The sequence below is a fragment of the Oryzias latipes genome, chromosome 24 (genome assembly GCF_002234675.1).
Source record: "Oryzias latipes chromosome 24, ASM223467v1".
Lineage (NCBI taxonomy): Eukaryota > Metazoa > Chordata > Actinopteri > Beloniformes > Adrianichthyidae > Oryzias > Oryzias latipes.
Window position 1 is genome coordinate 429,704 of NC_019882.2, and position 18,002 is coordinate 447,705.

Consider the following 18,002-nt stretch of genomic DNA (forward strand, 5'->3'; position numbering starts at 1 on the left):
CAGCTGAACCGGACCCCTCCCCAGTAAATTCCCAGCACTATGACCCCCCCACATTCAGAATCCATTCCGTTTTAGCTGATGAACCAGCAACTCTGGGTATGGGGGGTCTTTAGCCCCCCCGGTTTACAGAATGGGACGTTCAGTTTAGTAGAAAAACTTTATTTAGTCGTCTTCTTATAGGAAGTGTTCATTCAGGAGCTCCTGCAGGAGCAGAAGTCTTCCTCCGCCGTGCACACACGTGCACACACGTGCACGGTGACCCCTCCAGCAAAGTTTCTGGGTGTAATCTGGGGCGAGTCATGGAGCAGCAGAACTGTGGTCCGGTTCTCCTCAAACCCACAGCAGCTGCGGTCCGGATCAGTTCAACAGTCTGACGATGGCGTTGATGTCGGCGCCGCGGAAGCCCGGCCCCCCCAGGTCCTTCAGGAGACCCGCTTTGTCGCGTGCGGCGTGACGCGGCACCGACAGACGGAAAGGCAGCAGGAAGTTGTTGGCGGGCCGGAAGCTCCTCCCCACTGAGAAGATCTCATGGATCAGATCCTCCAAGCAGATGATCCCATGTTTACCTGGGGGGGGCAGAAGGTTCTGCATGTGAGCAGGAGGTCCAAAAGGACACACGCACAGGAACCCCACCAGAACCCCCCATGGGGGAAATCACAGCAGGTTTTAGGGCGGGGGCTTAGACGGACCAATCAGGAACCACGACCAGAACCACTGGTTCTGACGGCTCAGACGGGTTCCTTGCAGCTCTGTGACGCTGTTTACTGTAGAATGTTCCGTATGATCAGAACTGTTGTTGGTTCTACTGTTATTTCCAGAAAAGTAGGGAAAAAAAGTTTCACCCGAGAAAATCTGCTGGAATTACAAAATAGAGTCTTTGTGGAGGCGGAGCCTATAGCAGAGACATTCATATTCGTGTCCAACAAGCAGGAAGTTTCTTTTTCCATCTTTGTTCTCAATTTCTAAAACTTTATTCTGAAAAGACTTCAGTGCAAGCACAAATAGGGCTGTGACGATAACCGCATCACCGCACTTTTTTGACGCACTTTTTTTTTTTTTTTTTGGTGCGTGTTTGGAACTATAATAAACACGTTCATCTTTGCTGATAATTTCCTTTTTCTGCTAGTGTTCAGACTTTCTTTCTTTCAGACTGTTGTCTCCTTTTCTCCCACCGCTCGTGCTCTCAGTGTCTGCCTTCGCGCTGCACGCGGCTCCGTTTACACAAACAGGCGCGCGCTTTCAGAAGCACACATCCTTATTCTACAACAGAAGTTTCCGTCTCGTGAGGAAATACGACAAATTTACTGCTTTCTAATTATTAATTTCCATTGTATTCATTTCCATTACAAGCTGCGTGCGTTCCTAAGTGCGCGACACGGCCGCCCACCGGAGGATTTTGTGTTGGGGGGGGGGGGGGGGGGGTGTAACTGTCCTCCTTCAATCCGTAACACCAAACATGAACGCGCACTGTTAGATTTCCATGAAAATCACTACATGTTTTCTTTGGGAACTATTTTTTGCAGCGTAACGTTACGTGTCTGTATAAACAGAGGCGGAGCCTCCTGCCCCGCGTTCTTCATGGCTGTCAGGCTTCACGGCTACCGGAAAGGTGACAGCGTCTGCAGTCTGTTTATTACTGGGCAATAAATAATATTCTGAGAAGATGTCTGTACCAGAGAGCACAGGTGAAACTTGCGTGCAGCTCCAGAGCGGTCCGCTGCAGAAGAATCAACACACACCCCCAACACACGTGTGCGCGCCTTCCTACTATTCCTACACAAGACGCTCCGCGCTCACACACAGTCAATCTACAACACCTATAGTTAGTTCACAAGTTAAATATGTAGTTGTTGGTTGTTGGTTAACCGCGACACCGCGCCCCCTGGTGGTTCATCACCACGGTGATGAAAAATTCGACACCGTCACAGCTCTAAGCACAAAGATGTGTTTTATTTTGAAAAGACGTACCCATGTGCTGCTCGATCAGCGCGTTGTCCGTCAGAGGAACCCGCCTCCTGCCGATCCTCGTCTGACCTCGCTTCAGGATGAGCTCCCGGACCGACTTCAGGTTAGGGAACCTGAGAGCGGAACCGATAAACATCAAAGAACCCAAAGCGGAAGGAGAGCGGGCCGAGGAACTCACCCCCACGCCACGTACGGCTCCACCACCTTCATCATGGCCACGGACGTCTTATTGATCTTGATGAAGGCTCCACTGAAGATCTTCCTCAGCCTCATCATCTGCACCACCTTCCTGACTTTGGGGCTGACGCCTTTGATCCTGGGGGGCCACAAGCACCACACTGGTCAGGGTTCTCCTCAGACAAGTAGGGTCGTGCCGACAGACCGGCATCACCATGGAGAGACACCATGGTGATGCCACGCCCCCGCCACACCCCCGCCACGCTGCCAGTCGACACCATAAGCCGTGGTTACATGAGCAAAATATGTTGATGGGATCAATGGTCGGATCAGAATCAAGCGTGTTCGTGGGCCCAGAAAAACTTAGTCTGTTTCTAACAAACGTTCACATGGTGGCCTTCCAGTCAGAATGAATCATTCACACATCCGCAGCAGTGTTGGAATACAGGAAGAGGAAATGAGTCCCGCTGGGAGGCTACATGCATAGATATGTCAGCTCTGTCATATACCAGATGATTTTATTAATGTTCCCATGAAGGAACTGCTCACTAATCCCTGTGGTCAGAGCGGTTTCTGTGGAAGAACGGAGCTGGAAGAAGGGAGGACTGAGAGACGATACAGGCATAACCTGACCTTCCACTGTGGATAACCTGACGTTCCTCTGTGTTTAACCTGACGTTCCTCTGTGCATAACCTGACGTTCATCTGTGGATAACCTGATGTTCCTCTGTGCATAACCTGATGTTCCTCTGTGCATAACCTGACGTTCCTCTGTGGATAACCTGACCTTCCACTGTGGATAACCTAACCTTCCACTGTGGATAACCTGACCTTCCACTGTGGATAACCTGACCTTCCACTGTGGATAACCTGACGTTCCTCTGTGGATAACCTGACGTTCCTCTGTGGATAACCTGACGTTCCTCTGTGCATAACCTGACGTTCCTCTGTGGATAACCTGACGTTCCTCTGCGTTTAACCTGACGTTCCTCTGTGGATAACCTGATGTTCCTCTGCGTTTAACCTGACCTTCCACTGTGGATAACCTGACCTTCCACTGTGGATAACCTGACGTTCCTCTGTGGATAACCTGACGTTCCTCTGTGGATAACCTGACCTTCCACTGTGGATAACCTGACCTTCCACTGTGGATAACCTGACCTTCCACTGTGGATAACCTGACCTTCCACTGTGGATAACCTGACCTTCCACTGTGGATAACCTGACGTTCCTCTGTGGATAACCTGACGTTCCTCTGTGGATAACCTGACGTTCCTCTGTGCATAACCTGACGTTCCTCTGTGGATAACCTGACGTTCCTCTGCGTTTAACCTGACGTTCCTCTGTGGATAACCTGATGTTCCTCTGCGTTTAACCTGACCTTCCACTGTGGATAACCTGACCTTCCACTGTGGATAACCTGACGTTCCTCTGTGGATAACCTGACGTTCCTCTGTGGATAACCTGACCTTCCACTGTGGATAACCTGACCTTCCACTGTGGATAACCTGACCTTCCACTGTGGATAACCTGACGATCCTCTGTGGATAACCTGACGTTCCTCTGTGCATAACCTGACGTTCCTCTGTGGATAACCTGACCTTCCACTGTGGATAACCTAACCTTCCACTGTGGATAACCTGACCTTCCACTGTGGATAACCTGACGTTCCTCTGTGTTTAACCTGACGTTCCTCTGTGCATAACCTGACGTTCATCTGTGGATAACCTGATGTTCCTCTGTGCATAACCTGATGTTCCTCTGTGCATAACCTGACGTTCCTCTGTGGATAACCTGACCTTCCACTGTGGATAACCTAACCTTCCACTGTGGATAACCTGACCTTCCACTGTGGATAACCTGACCTTCCACTGTGGATAACCTGACGTTCCTCTGTGGATAACCTGACGTTCCTCTGTGGATAACCTGACGTTCCTCTGTGCATAACCTGACGTTCCTCTGTGGATAACCTGACGTTCCTCTGCGTTTAACCTGACGTTCCTCTGTGGATAACCTGATGTTCCTCTGCGTTTAACCTGACCTTCCACTGTGGATAACCTGACCTTCCACTGTGGATAACCTGACGTTCCTCTGTGGATAACCTGACGTTCCTCTGTGGATAACCTGACCTTCCACTGTGGATAACCTGACCTTCCACTGTGGATAACCTGACCTTCCACTGTGGATAACCTGACCTTCCACTGTGGATAACCTGACCTTCCACTGTGGATAACCTGACGTTCCTCTGTGGATAACCTGACGTTCCTCTGTGGATAACCTGACGTTCCTCTGTGCATAACCTGACGTTCCTCTGTGGATAACCTGACGTTCCTCTGCGTTTAACCTGACGTTCCTCTGTGGATAACCTGATGTTCCTCTGCGTTTAACCTGACCTTCCACTGTGGATAACCTGACCTTCCACTGTGGATAACCTGACGTTCCTCTGTGGATAACCTGACGTTCCTCTGTGGATAACCTGACCTTCCACTGTGGATAACCTGACCTTCCACTGTGGATAACCTGACCTTCCACTGTGGATAACCTGACGATCCTCTGTGGATAACCTGACGTTCCTCTGTGCATAACCTGACGTTCCTCTGTGCATAACCTGACGTTCCTCTGTGCATAACCTGACGTTCCTCTGTGCATAACCTGACGTTCCTCTGTGCATAACCTGACGTTCCTCTGTGCATAACCTGACGTTCCTCTGTGCATAACCTGACGTTCCTCTGTGGATAACCTGACGTTCCTCTGTGGATAACCTGACGTTCCTCTGTGCATAACCTGACGTTCCTCTGTGCATAACCTGACGTTCCTCTGCGTTTAACCTGACGTTCCTCTGTGCATAACCTGACATTCCTCTGCGTTTAACCTGACCTTCCACTGTGGATAACCTGACGTTCCTCTGTGGATAACCTGACGTTCCTCTGTGCATAACCTGACGTTCCTCTGTGGATAACCTGACGTTCCTCTGTGCATAACCTGACGTTCCTCTGTGCATAACCTGACGTTCCTCTGCGTTTAACCTGACGTTCCTCTGCGTTTAACCTGACCTTCCACTGTGGATAACCTGACGTTCCTCTGTGCATAACCTGACGTTCCTCTGTGGATAACCTGACGTTCCTCTGTGGATAACCTGACGTTCCTCTGTGCATAACCTGACGTTCCTCTGTGCATAACCTGACGTTCCTCTGCGTTTAACCTGACGTTCCTCTGTGCATAACCTGACGTTCCTCTGCGTTTAACCTGACCTTCCACTGTGGATAACCTGACGTTCCTCTGTGGATAACCTGACGTTCCTCTGTGCATAACCTGACGTTCCTCTGTGCATAACCTGACGTTCCTCTGCGTTTAACCTGACGTTCCTCTGTGCATAACCTGACGTTCCTCTGCGTTTAACCTGACCTTCCACTGTGGATAACCTGATGTTCCTCTGCGTTTAACCTGACCTTCCACTGTGGATAACCTGACGTTCCTCTGTGGATAACCTGACGTTCCTCTGTGGATAACCTGACCTTCCACTGTGGATAACCTGACCTTCCACTGTGGATAACCTGACCTTCCACTGTGGATAACCTGACGATCCTCTGTGGATAACCTGACGTTCCTCTGTGCATAACCTGACGTTCCTCTGTGCATAACCTGACGTTCCTCTGTGCATAACCTGACGTTCCTCTGTGCATAACCTGACGTTCCTCTGTGCATAACCTGACGTTCCTCTGTGCATAACCTGACGTTCCTCTGCGTTTAACCTGACGTTCCTCTGTGCATAACCTGACGTTCCTCTGTGCATAACCTGACGTTCCTCTGTGCATAACCTGACGTTCCTCTGTGGATAACCTGACGTTCCTCTGTGCATAACCTGACGTTCCTCTGTGCATAACCTGACGTTCCTCTGCGTTTAACCTGACGTTCCTCTGTGCATAACCTGACATTCCTCTGCGTTTAACCTGACCTTCCACTGTGGATAACCTGACGTTCCTCTGTGGATAACCTGACGTTCCTCTGTGCATAACCTGACGTTCCTCTGTGCATAACCTGACGTTCCTCTGCGTTTAACCTGACGTTCCTCTGTGCATAACCTGACGTTCCTCTGCGTTTAACCTGACCTTCCACTGTGGATAACCTGACGTTCCTCTGTGGATAACCTGACGTTCCTCTGTGGATAACCTGACCTTCCACTGTGGATAACCTGACGTTCCTCTGTGCATAACCTGACGTTCCTCTGTGCATAACCTGACGTTCCTCTGTGCATAACCTGACGTTCCTCTGTGCATAACCTGACGTTCCTCTGTGCATAACCTGACGTTCCTCTGTGCATAACCTGACGTTCCTCTGTGCATAACCTGACGTTCCTCTGTGCATAACCTGACGTTCCTCTGTGCATAACGTCCTGTGCATAACCTGACGTTCCTCTGTGCATAACCTGACGTTCCTCTGTGCATAACCTGACGTTCCTCTGCGTTTAACCTGACGTTCCTCTGTGCATAACCTGACGTTCCTCTGCGTTTAACCTGACCTTCCACTGTGGATAACCTGACGTTCCTCTGTGGATAACCTGACGTTCCTCTGTGCATAACCTGACGTTCCTCTGTGCATAACCTGACGTTCCTCTGCGTTTAACCTGACGTTCCTCTGTGCATAACCTGACGTTCCTCTGCGTTTAACCTGACCTTCCACTGTGGATAACCTGACGTTCCTCTGTGGATAACCTGACGTTCCTCTGTGGATAACCTGACGTTCCTCTGTGGATAACCTGACCTTCCACTGTGGATAACCTGACCTTCCACTGTGGATAACCTGACGTTCCTCTGTGGATAACCTAACCTTCCTCTGTGCATAACCTGACGTTCCTCTGTGCATAACCTGACGTTCCTCTGTGGATAACCTGACGTTCCTCTGTGGATAACCTGACGTTCCTCTGTGCATAACCTGACGTTCCTCTGTGCATAACCTGACGTTCCTCTGCGTTTAACCTGACGTTCCTCTGTGCATAACCTGACGTTCCTCTGCGTTTAACCTGACCTTCCACTGTGGATAACCTAACCTTCCTCTGTGGATAACCTGACGTTCCTCTGTGGATAACCTGACGTTCCTCTGTGGATAACCTGACGATCCTCTGTGGATAACCTGACGATCCTCTGTGCATAACCTGACGTTCCTCTGCGTTTAACCTGACGTTCCTCTGTGCATAACCTGACGTTCCTCTGTGCATAACCTGACGTTCCTCTGCGTTTAACCTGACGTTCCTCTGTGCATAACCTGACGTTCCTCTGTGCATAACCTGACGTTCCTCTGTGGATAACCTGACGTTCCTCTGTGGATAACCTGACGTTCCTCTGTGGATAACCTGACGTTCCTCTGTGCATAACCTGACGTTCCTCTGTGCATAACCTGACGTTCCTCTGTGCATAACCTGACGTTCCTCTGCGTTTAACCTGACGTTCCTCTGTGCATAACCTGACATTCCTCTGTGCATAACCTGACGTTCCTCTGTGCATAACCTGACGTTCTTCTGTGCATAACCTGACGTTCCTCTGTGCATAACCTGACGTTCCTCTGCGTTTAACCTGACGTTCCTCTGTGCATAACCTGACGTTCTTCTGTGCATAACCTGACGTTCCTCTGTGCATAACCTGACGTTCCTCTGTGCATAACCTGACGTTCCTCTGTGCATAACCTGACGTTCTTCTGTGCATAACCTGACGTTCCTCTGTGCATAACCTGACGTTCCTCTGTGCATAACCTGACGTTCCTCTGTGCATAACCTGACGTTCTTCTGTGCATAACCTGACGTTCCTCTGTGCATAACCTGACCTTCCACTGTGGATAACCTGACGTTCCTCTGTGGATAACCTGACGTTCCTCTGTGGATAACCTGACATTCCTCTGTGCATAACCTGACCTTCCACTGTGGATAACCTGACGTTCCTCTGTGGATAACCTGACGTTCCTCTGTGGATAACCTGACATTCCTCTGTGCATAACCTGACCTTCCACTGTGGATAACCTGACGTTCCTCTGTGGATAACCTGACGTTCCTCTGTGGATAACCTGACCTTCCACTGTGGATAACCTGACCTTCCACTGTGGATAACCTGACCTTCCACTGTGGATAACCTGACGATCCTCTGTGGATAACCTGACGTTCCTCTGTGCATAACCTGACGTTCCTCTGTGCATAACCTGACGTTCCTCTGTGCATAACCTGACGTTCTTCTGTGCATAACCTGACGTTCCTCTGTGCATAACCTGACGTTCCTCTGTGCATAACCTGACGTTCCTCTGCGTTTAACCTGACGTTCCACTGTGGAGGAGGTGCAGGTCCACTCACTCTCTGATGCGGACGGCAAAGGCCAACTTGTTCCCCGCCGGGGGCAGAGCAGGCGCCGGCCGGTGTTTGGATCTCCGGATCCGGGTCTCGTCTCGGTGCTTGATGTGTCCATCCTTCAGGAAATCCTCCAGACGCTTGAAGTTTAGTGGCTTCCCTCTAGCGACCTGAAGAGAAATGTTACAGGACGGGCCCCTTGTTTGTAGTCCAGGCCAACAGGACTACATTACCCACCTTCCTCTTCTCCAGCAGTGCGAGCTTGGCCTGGGTGGCTTTGATGGCCTGATAGGCTTTCCTCTTCTTCAGGAGGAACTCTGGGACCAGCTTGATGACCTTCTGGGACCTGCAGCAGCAGGACAGCAGACGTTTGTGTTTCCGCTCAAACAGCTGATCGACCTTCAGCATAAAAATGTCACAGATGCGTGTTTTTGGCACCGAAACAGCTGTCCCCGTGCGGGGTTTTGGAAACCCTTATAAAATTCATTTGAGCTCCGTAATGGAGGATCGTGAACGGACCCCCCCCCCCCCCTCAATGAAAGCCGGCTGGCTGATACCGCGGTCACACGGACCATTAGACGGACACAGACCGAGGATGGACGAGGATGAAAGACCAAAACACTCACTCCGGTTCAGCCATGATTCCGCTCGTCTCCTTCCGGCTCACTCTTCTTCTTGTGCTTTTATTGGCGGGAGGCACCAGCGTAAAGGTGCATTACCGCCACCTACTGCGTTGGAGTGTGGGTCAGAGTGGGGACTACCTACCAACCATACCGGAAAAAAACAAAACAAAAACACCCTTAGATTCTCCTCAATAACCAGAGGCCTGTTGCACAAAATTAGAATTAAGACATCCGGGATAAATGACTGAGCTGAGCTCAATGAAGCCAAAAGATGTGCTTCCAGGCTTAATTGGTTGCACAAAGACCAAGCCAGGATGAGCAGACACGGATTCATTTAGCCAGGTGTAACCAATCCTGGGGGGTATTCCAGAAGGCAGGTTCTGCTAGCTCCCACGATAAGTTTGAGGCTAAGGAAGTGGATAACCTCAGCTTTCAGTTCCAGAAATGGAGGTATGTTTCAGGGTAGATCAAGTTACCATGGCAACTCATGCTCTGAACATAACCTGGTCTGGAGCAGGTTTAGTTGAAGGTTAGTTTGTTTTCAGAGAGGTGAAGCAGCATGGCGTGTCCATTTGAAGATGATTTAGTGGATGAAGAAGCTCAGATAATACTTTTTCCACCATGAGAGGGTGATAAGACCACAAATGGATGTTGGAAAGAGAAACTTTTACTTTGATCTAACTTAATTATTTGCTTCAGTTAAGATAAACCATTTTTTGTTAGGTCACCTTAAAAATAACACATAGTTTTTTAGACAATTATTTTCCTTTCGTTCAAATTAATTCAATTAAGTAGGTGTAACTTTGGTGCTGCTGTTAGATCGGCACCGCAAGGGATTCTGGGATATCATTCCCTTTGCCTGTCTGGACGGATTTGGGTTTTTTCATTTTCATTTTTCATTCATTTATTTATTCATGAAAATTGATGTTCAAATATTTACATGTTTCTCTTACATATTGAACATTTTCATGATTAGAAGGGAGCAGAATTGAAGAACACAATTCTTATAATTATCTGCTCCCTTTTAAACATCATATTTACATTTCTCTCACCATCACCTGTGCTCAGATTTCACAATGTACAGTTTAAACACTACACAGTAAATACATTCCATTCATTTAATTCATACATTCCAAACATTCCATTCAACAGTCAAGTTTGTACAAACTAATTTGTTTAGCTTTATACATCCGTTTAACTTGAATAATATTTTGACCACGTTTTAACTGATTCTCCTGGGAATTCCACATTTTTACCTCTGCTATAGACAAACACTTTTGCTTTAATGTTGTTCCAGCAATCTGTTGTTTGAAATCAAATTTTCTCCTATGATTTTCATCTCCTGTGGTAAAAATAAAAAGCTTTTATGAGTCTTCTGGTAAATCTCTGTTTCTGGCTTTAAATATAACTAATAAGGTCTGCAATTCAATTATGTTTTTAAGTTGTTATAAACCTGACTTAATGAAAAGTTCATTTGTGTGATCTCTAAAATTAGCTTTATGAACAATAGTAGCTCTCTTCTGTAATAGAATTAAGGACATTATATTAGTTTCATATGTATTTCCCCACACTTCAATACAATATGTAAAATAAGCTAAAACCAAAGAGCAATATAACATGTGTATAATATGACATGGTAAAATATATTTAGATTTGTTCAGAACAAAAAGGCTCTTGGCTACTTTATTTTTTACATCAAATGTATGAGATTTCCATGTTAATTTGTCGTCCAACATAATCCCTAAAAATTTAAATTCAGACAGCTGTTCTATGTTTATGTCATCAATGGACAAAGTCACTTCTGTTCTGTTTTTATTACCAAACACCATAAACTTTGTTTTTGTTAGATTCAAAGATAGTTTATTGTAGTCAAACCACATTTTGAGTTTTATCATTTCCATTTCAATACTTTTAGCTCAGGTTTTCAGATTATCCCCAGAACAGAAAAATTAGTATCATCAGCAAATAAAACAAACTGTAACAACTTAGAAATATCACAAATATCATTTATATGTCAAATAAAAAGTTTAGGTCCTACAATTGAGCCTTGTGGAACTCCACAATAATATTCATGAGATCAGACTTATTTCCTCCAAACTGTACATATTGTTGTCTGTTTTTTAAATAACTGGTGATCAGTTCAGGGCGATTCCTCTAACCCCAGATGAATATAGTTTAGAAATCCGGATAGAAGGATCTATGGTGTCAAAAGCCTTCTTTAAATCCATGAAAACTCCTGTTGTGTATTTCTTTTTGTCGATTGCTGTTGAAATTTCTTCAACTATTTTCATTCTAGCCAAACCTGCAGACCTTTTAGAACCAAACCCAAACTGATTCTCACTTAACAATTTATTTTTTTCAATAAAGCGTCTAGTTTGTTAACAAACAACTTTTCTAAAACTTTAGAAAATTGAGGAAGTAATGATACTGGTCTGTAATTATTAAAAGTATGTCTGTCTCCATTTTTAAAAAAAGGAATAACTTCTCAGGAAAAATTCCCAATTTCAGTGAAAGGTTACAGATATGATGTAGTGGATTAACAACACAATCTATGGTCATTTTGATTATTTTCATGTCAATCCCGTCACTGTCCTTTGAGGACTTGTATTTTAGTTTGCTAAAGTCAAAATGTCATTTTCAGTCTCATCAGATAAAAACATAGATTGGGAAATTCAGTTTTTATTTTCAATAATATCTTTTGATTGTATATTGCATGTAATATTTTCTGCTAAATTGGGTCCTATATTTACAAAAAATGAATTGAATTCATTTGTCATGTCTTCTTGCTTTTTAATGACCACATTGTCTTTAAGGAAGAAGTGAGGTTGTTCTTATTTCCTATTACTTTATTCAGAATATTCCACGTAGCCTTTATGTTATGTTTATTTTCATACAGAATCCTGTGATAATATTTCTTCTCAGCTTGTCTCAATACATTTGTTAACTTGTTTCTGTAAACCTTATAACGTTTTTCAGCTGCTGCTGTTCTTAAGTTTCAAAAGTCCTTATAGAGTTTGTTTTTCTTTGTTATCCCGGGTTTTCTGTTGTTTTTAGATTTAGGTCTACTTAGAACTTCTGGACAGTGTCTATTGTAAAGATCTAAATGACGTTTCAGAAAAGCCTCATATGCACCGTTTACATCATCTGTATACGTTCCAGTCCTGATTCATGAGATCGTTTCTGAAAGCGTTCACAGTTTCATCATTCCTTATTCTTTTATATATTTGGGGGATTTCTGCTGACTTTTTTGGCAATTTAAAGTCAAATATAGCAAATACAGGCAAGTGATCGCTTATGTCATTAATTACTAAGCCACAATTTCTTTCCAAAATATTGGTAAAAATGTTGTCTATTAAAGTTGCACTATTGTTGTTATTCTGCTAGGCTTTGTAATCAAAATCATACAGTCCTTTATTATATAATGAATCAGATGTTTGTAAATGTGAATCAAGTTTTATGAGATCTATACTGAAGTCTCCACAAATTATTAATTGTTTATGTTGGTTTAGATTACTTAACATATCTTCTAAATTTTCCTTAAAAGTTTCAATTTTTGATCCTGGTTTCCTATCTACACATCCAACAGTCATATTTGTGTTTTTTTGTAACTCTATTTCCACAGCAACACTTTCCATTAAATCATCCATAGCAGAAGTCATGTATTTTATTTTACTGGTTTCCATTTTAAACCATTGTCAATGTAAGGGGCAACCCCCCCCAATCCTATTTGTTCTGCTATTGAAATACAAATCATAACCTTCAACTTTCAAATTATTTTCCTTCCCTTTAATTATCCATGTCTCTGACGGAGCAATTACTTTAAATTTTCCTTTAAATGTGTCCAAAAAAAGATTTAATTTTATCAAAATTTCTTGGTAGACTTCTACAATTAAAATGAATAACAGAAAATTTTCCCTCAGTTTTAACTTCACTGAGTTGTTCCTCGCAGTAATATCTGCAGGTATCCTTGAACTTATTAAACACATGAGTGTCTGGATCCACATCATTATCAAAATCATAAAGTCCATGCTCTGTATAATCAAACTTAGAAGTGTTTTCACTCACCACTGAGTCAGTCATTTGTGCTGAAAATGAAGTCCTGCTCTCTACAGAATAGTCCACAGTCTGATTCTGTCAGTAGACTCTAAACAAAATAGAACTTTAGAGTTTGTCATTTGTTCTGATCCAGGTCTTTCACTTGTCTCACTGCCACCACTTTAGCTTCTGGTGATCCATTTAGTTTTATGAACACGTTTCCATTCCTGGTCCAGTATTTTCTTGTATTTTATGTTGCATTTTCAGGATACGACATGTCCAAGCAATTTCTGAGTTTTTCTTGGTCAGGTGCTCATTTAAATTAACTCCAGTGCCTTTCAGTTTCTTTGCCTCCTTTAGGATTTCCACCTTGTGCGTTCTGTTCACAAATCTTATAATGATCGCAGGATTCTTCTTTTTTTCTCCTTACTTGGCAGAGTGTGGCATGCTGAGATGTGTCGACTGTCCAGATGAATGTCTTTACTTCTCATATAGTGGATCACTTGTTGCTCCAGGGTGTGCTGCTCCTCAGATGGAGCATCTTCACCACCTTAAACACACCAGCAGCCCGGGCATAACTTTGATGTCTGGTCTCTAGCCCTGTGAGCTGAAGGTCATCTGCTCTGGAATTCTGCTCCAAGTCATCCACCTTTTGCTCCAGGAGTTCAATCCTTACATCCTTTAGTTTGATGACAGCCTTTAACTCCTGGATCTGTTTTTCCATGAGACCTGTCAGTGATTTCTGATTTTTTAACACTTCACTGATGTCCCTTGACAAGAAGTTCAGAGATTCCTTCATTTCTGCAATTTCAGCAGCTAACTTGGTATTACTGGACATCTTGCTCCGAGTCCCAATAGAGGATGACATGCGCTGCACGGTAGTTCTCTTCTTTCTGGATACAATAACTACTAATTGTCGAAATTATCAAGTAGAATAAAGTGGATACATAAAGCAGAAATACCAATGTCTTGACTTTTGATGGATGTCATCATATTTTAGCGATTTTTGATGGATTGAATCAGGCCTTTAGGCTGAGAAAAGCATTGGCAGCCATCTTTCCCAGTAAACTAGTCAGGACAGAGTGTGGTTTAAGTGTGACTTTTTGACCAAATGTGTTTAGTTGTATAGCCGTTTTACTGTGTTTCACCGTGTTTTGCTGAGCTACTTTGTCCTACTGTGCTTAAGTCTCTGCACCATGAGTGAGAGTAAAGGAGAGGATGATGAGTTTATATAGCACCTCTACCACCCAAACCTGTTATGACAGTGATGGAATATTCTGTAATGAAATTTTGCACTCCGTGCATTTTTTTTCCGTTCTTTTTATTGTTATAAAAATGAGCATATCTGCCGGCTCAGACTTAGACATATGAAAGTTCAAGAAATATAAGTAATTAAGATGGAAAAAAGATTAATGGAGTAATGTGACATTTAGTTAGATAAATACGTAAATTTGAGTTGTATAAACAATTATTGAGTTTGAATAAATTTAACTAAATTATCTTTCAGCCGTGTTACTTTTTTGATGGACTTATAATTTCTATCCGCTGTCATTAAAATCTCAGACTCCGTTTCACTTCTGTCTCAAGTGTCGCGCTTTCTTTTTTTTTCACCACGCGTTTCCATGGTGACTCCAGATATCGGCGATCTATTGAGAATGTCTTTATGTACCGTGCGTTAACCCAGGGTTACCAAGTCGAGCGTAATTACGCCAACTCATATCCGGGGCCTGTTTCAGAAAGGAGGTTAAGTGTAAACTCTGAGTGCATTAACCCTGAAATCAGGGAAACCCTGGGTTTTCCGTTTCAGAATGGGAGGTTTGTTAAACCAGAGAAAGCAGAGTAAGTTAAACCCGTTTCTGAAAGAGAGGTAACTTATACTCGGAGTCAGTATCCATGGTTACTTATGCTGTGAACCTAACCTGGTCAGGAGCAGGTTTTATTCTCCAAACTCAAAGTTTCTGCCGGTCCCCTCCCCTTTTTAAAGACGAAGTGGTATTTGTCGCTTTAACCTTCATTGCCCACATTTCCGTCACACAGAGACGGTCTAAGTGACAAGAATGGCTTGTCCTTTTCTGGAGGACCCAATAGACGAGGAGGCTGCATTAATTCATAGAGAATTATATTTACCTCGTACGAGGATTTTGAGACCTAGACTCGATTTTGTGTCATTGCTCCATACGTTTTTGTTTGAGCGTTACCGTTTTTCGTTGCAGTCAATTACATATATACAATGAAAACAACATTAGATCTGTATTGCTATGTAGATGTTTCATATGTCAAATATTGTCAACAAAGCTTACATCCATGACATACTCAAATTTGACCTGATTAAATTGTGTTTTTATACTTCATTTTTAGCTGCTGCCATGTTCTTTTAATTCCTGCAGGATTGAATCTACATGGAAATGAAATCAGGGACATTGAATTAGATTAATGTAACAATTACTTTTTGGAAACACAATTTTCTAGCACTGCTTACTTTCTTAATCCCATATAAACCTATACCACTTCATCAATACAAGGGTAGTGTTGCAGCGTGTGTGTGCTGAGCGGGGTGCGAGTGCAGGTGCAGATGGGGGGGGGTGTGAGCACGGAGCAGAGGTGTGTGCGTGGTAATTATTGTGTGTTCGGAGGACGGAGCACTTAGTTCAATAAAGAGAAGGTGTCATTCCCAGAATAACTGTTTTGGAGTCATTCTTAATCCGCTCTGGAGGTTGAGGGTTTCCAACAGGAAGTGAACCCCGAAGGAGAATTCCCTTCGGCCCTGAAGGAAATCTCCCCTGAGCTTCTGACCACTGTCGGTCGGAAAGACGAGAGAAAAGAAAGGACAAGTCTTGAAAGGTTCAACAGTAGACAAAAGTTCACTTTTAAAAACACAATTGCATGTATTAATATTAAACTGACCAACGTTTGCAAGAGGGGAAGGTTAACAAGAAAGTCCTCTAAACATTACCGACGTTAAAGGCATTTTCCCCCAGATTGGTTCTGTACACTATGCAGCATTTCTTGCAATTACACCAGGAAGAACACTTCAAAAGTACTCCTAAATATAGCCATTTTTTATTTCACACCTTACGCTACTTAAAAAGTTATTACAGCCAATATTTTATACCAATGATTTAAATGCAAACTTACGCATTAACTTGAGCAGCTATGTTTTCTACGCTAACTGTCTCTGTTTTGCAGATGCAGCGGTGTTGCTTTTCTTCTGGAATATGTGCTCATATTCACTGTAACTCTGCAGCAGCACGTCAAGTTCAGCTGGCGAAAAATATGCAGACCTCTTTTTTTCACGGTTGCCATGGTGACTCGTGATATCTGCGCTCCATTGATAATGGCTTCTTATAGTCGCGGTGCTCACGCTCACCTCCGAATCAGTCCACTCAGAGTTGATTGACTTAACTCCGATCAGCTTCTCTGAAACAGAAAACTCAGAGTTGTTAATCTCTCGATTGACCAACTCAGAGTTCAAGTTCAACCTCAGAGTTGGTTGAACCTCCTTTCTGAAACAGGCCCCTGGTCTTTAGGAACCGACATACCCAGAGTAAGCGAGTTCAGGCGGTTTTCAGCCAGAGTTCAGGCTTAGAGTCAGGCTAGTTTAAACATTTAAACATGGAATACCCCCCTGGATAGGTGCGCGCTCACGGCTCACTCAAGTAGACCCCTCCACAGATCACAGATTCACTGATTTACCATGGCAACTAGAGCCGCGTACTTTTCCCCGTCGGAAGCACAAATCCTCATGGAGGCATACGGGGAGGTAAAAGATATAATTAAGAAGAAAGGCAACACCACCACAGAGATAAAGCACACTCAAAACAGAAGTAAATTAAATTACCAGCCAATTAAGTTTATGAAAATGTAAGTTGTCATTTCAACCAGAATATTTTATGTTTGTAAATCTTACGTGAATGAATCATGTCGATCGTACATAAAAATAATCCATTTAAAAGTTACTAATTTCAATCATGTTGATCCAATATGATACCGTTAAATTGGATACATTAGTAATCGCAAGGAATTGTGGGATTCCATTTTCTTTGTCTATCTGGGCAGATTGGGGTCTAAGCGTCTAAGGGTTTTATTGTCTAGCTGTTTTACTCTGTTTTAACTAGTGATTTAAACTGTTATGGTCCTTTTTTCTGCACCATGAGTTAGAGTGTGGGAGAGGATGATCACCAACCGCCTTGTGCGGTAAACTGTTAGTTACTGTGCTCAAGGAAGAAATCGCGGTATTGGAACTCCTGTCTTGTGAAGTGGGACTGTGCTGGTAATTTGTGTCCTCGATGTGAAAATCATTCGTTGTAACTTTTGAAAACATTATTAATGTCCGATGTATAAATAAAATTAAAGAAAAAAATTAAGTTATATCAACATAAATTGTGTTAGGTAGTCATACATATTTAAGTTGAATAAACTTAAATTAATGAGGTGTGACCAATTGAAGTGATTCAGTTTAGTTGGATCAACTTTTATCCTTTGAGAGTGAGCAACAATATTAATTTAAAGTTGGGTCCAACTGTAGTATTTAGATTGAATCAACTTAAATTTATTAGTTTGAACCTAAGTACATTGAGTAGGACCAATATGATTCATTTTTGTTCAAGTAACTATCTAATCATGTGGAAATCATTTCCATCATTTTTTTATGTTCAATCAAAGTGAACGTTTTTTGAGTGTAGTTTACCTGCTTAGTTTTGTCCTTATTCAATAAAGGAACATAATGTTACACATTGTGTTTTAAATGGAATGTGTATTTGTTTATATGACAGAGTACTAGGGCCCCACTGAGGAAAAAAGGATAAAGTCCTAAATTTATGAGGCTGGTTCTTTCTGCAGAAAAGCAACATATTCTTTTTACAGTTCTGATAGTT

General features: G+C 43.4%; 1 protein-coding gene across 1 annotated transcript; it reads right to left on the reverse strand.

Annotated features, from left to right (window-relative positions):
* Window positions 1–143: 143 nt before the first annotated feature.
* On the reverse strand, window positions 144–9,231 carry rpl7l1 (ribosomal protein L7 like 1). Its single transcript, XM_023953236.1, has 6 exons — window positions 9,097–9,231; window positions 8,708–8,816; window positions 8,477–8,640; window positions 2,144–2,281; window positions 1,969–2,078; window positions 144–566 (listed from the first exon to the last, which is right to left on the reverse strand). Exons 1-6 carry the CDS (start codon window positions 9,108–9,110, stop codon window positions 358–360), a joined length of 744 nt encoding a protein of 247 aa, XP_023809004.1. The 5' UTR covers window positions 9,111–9,231; the 3' UTR covers window positions 144–357.
* Between the last annotated feature and the right edge of the window lie 8,771 nt (window positions 9,232–18,002).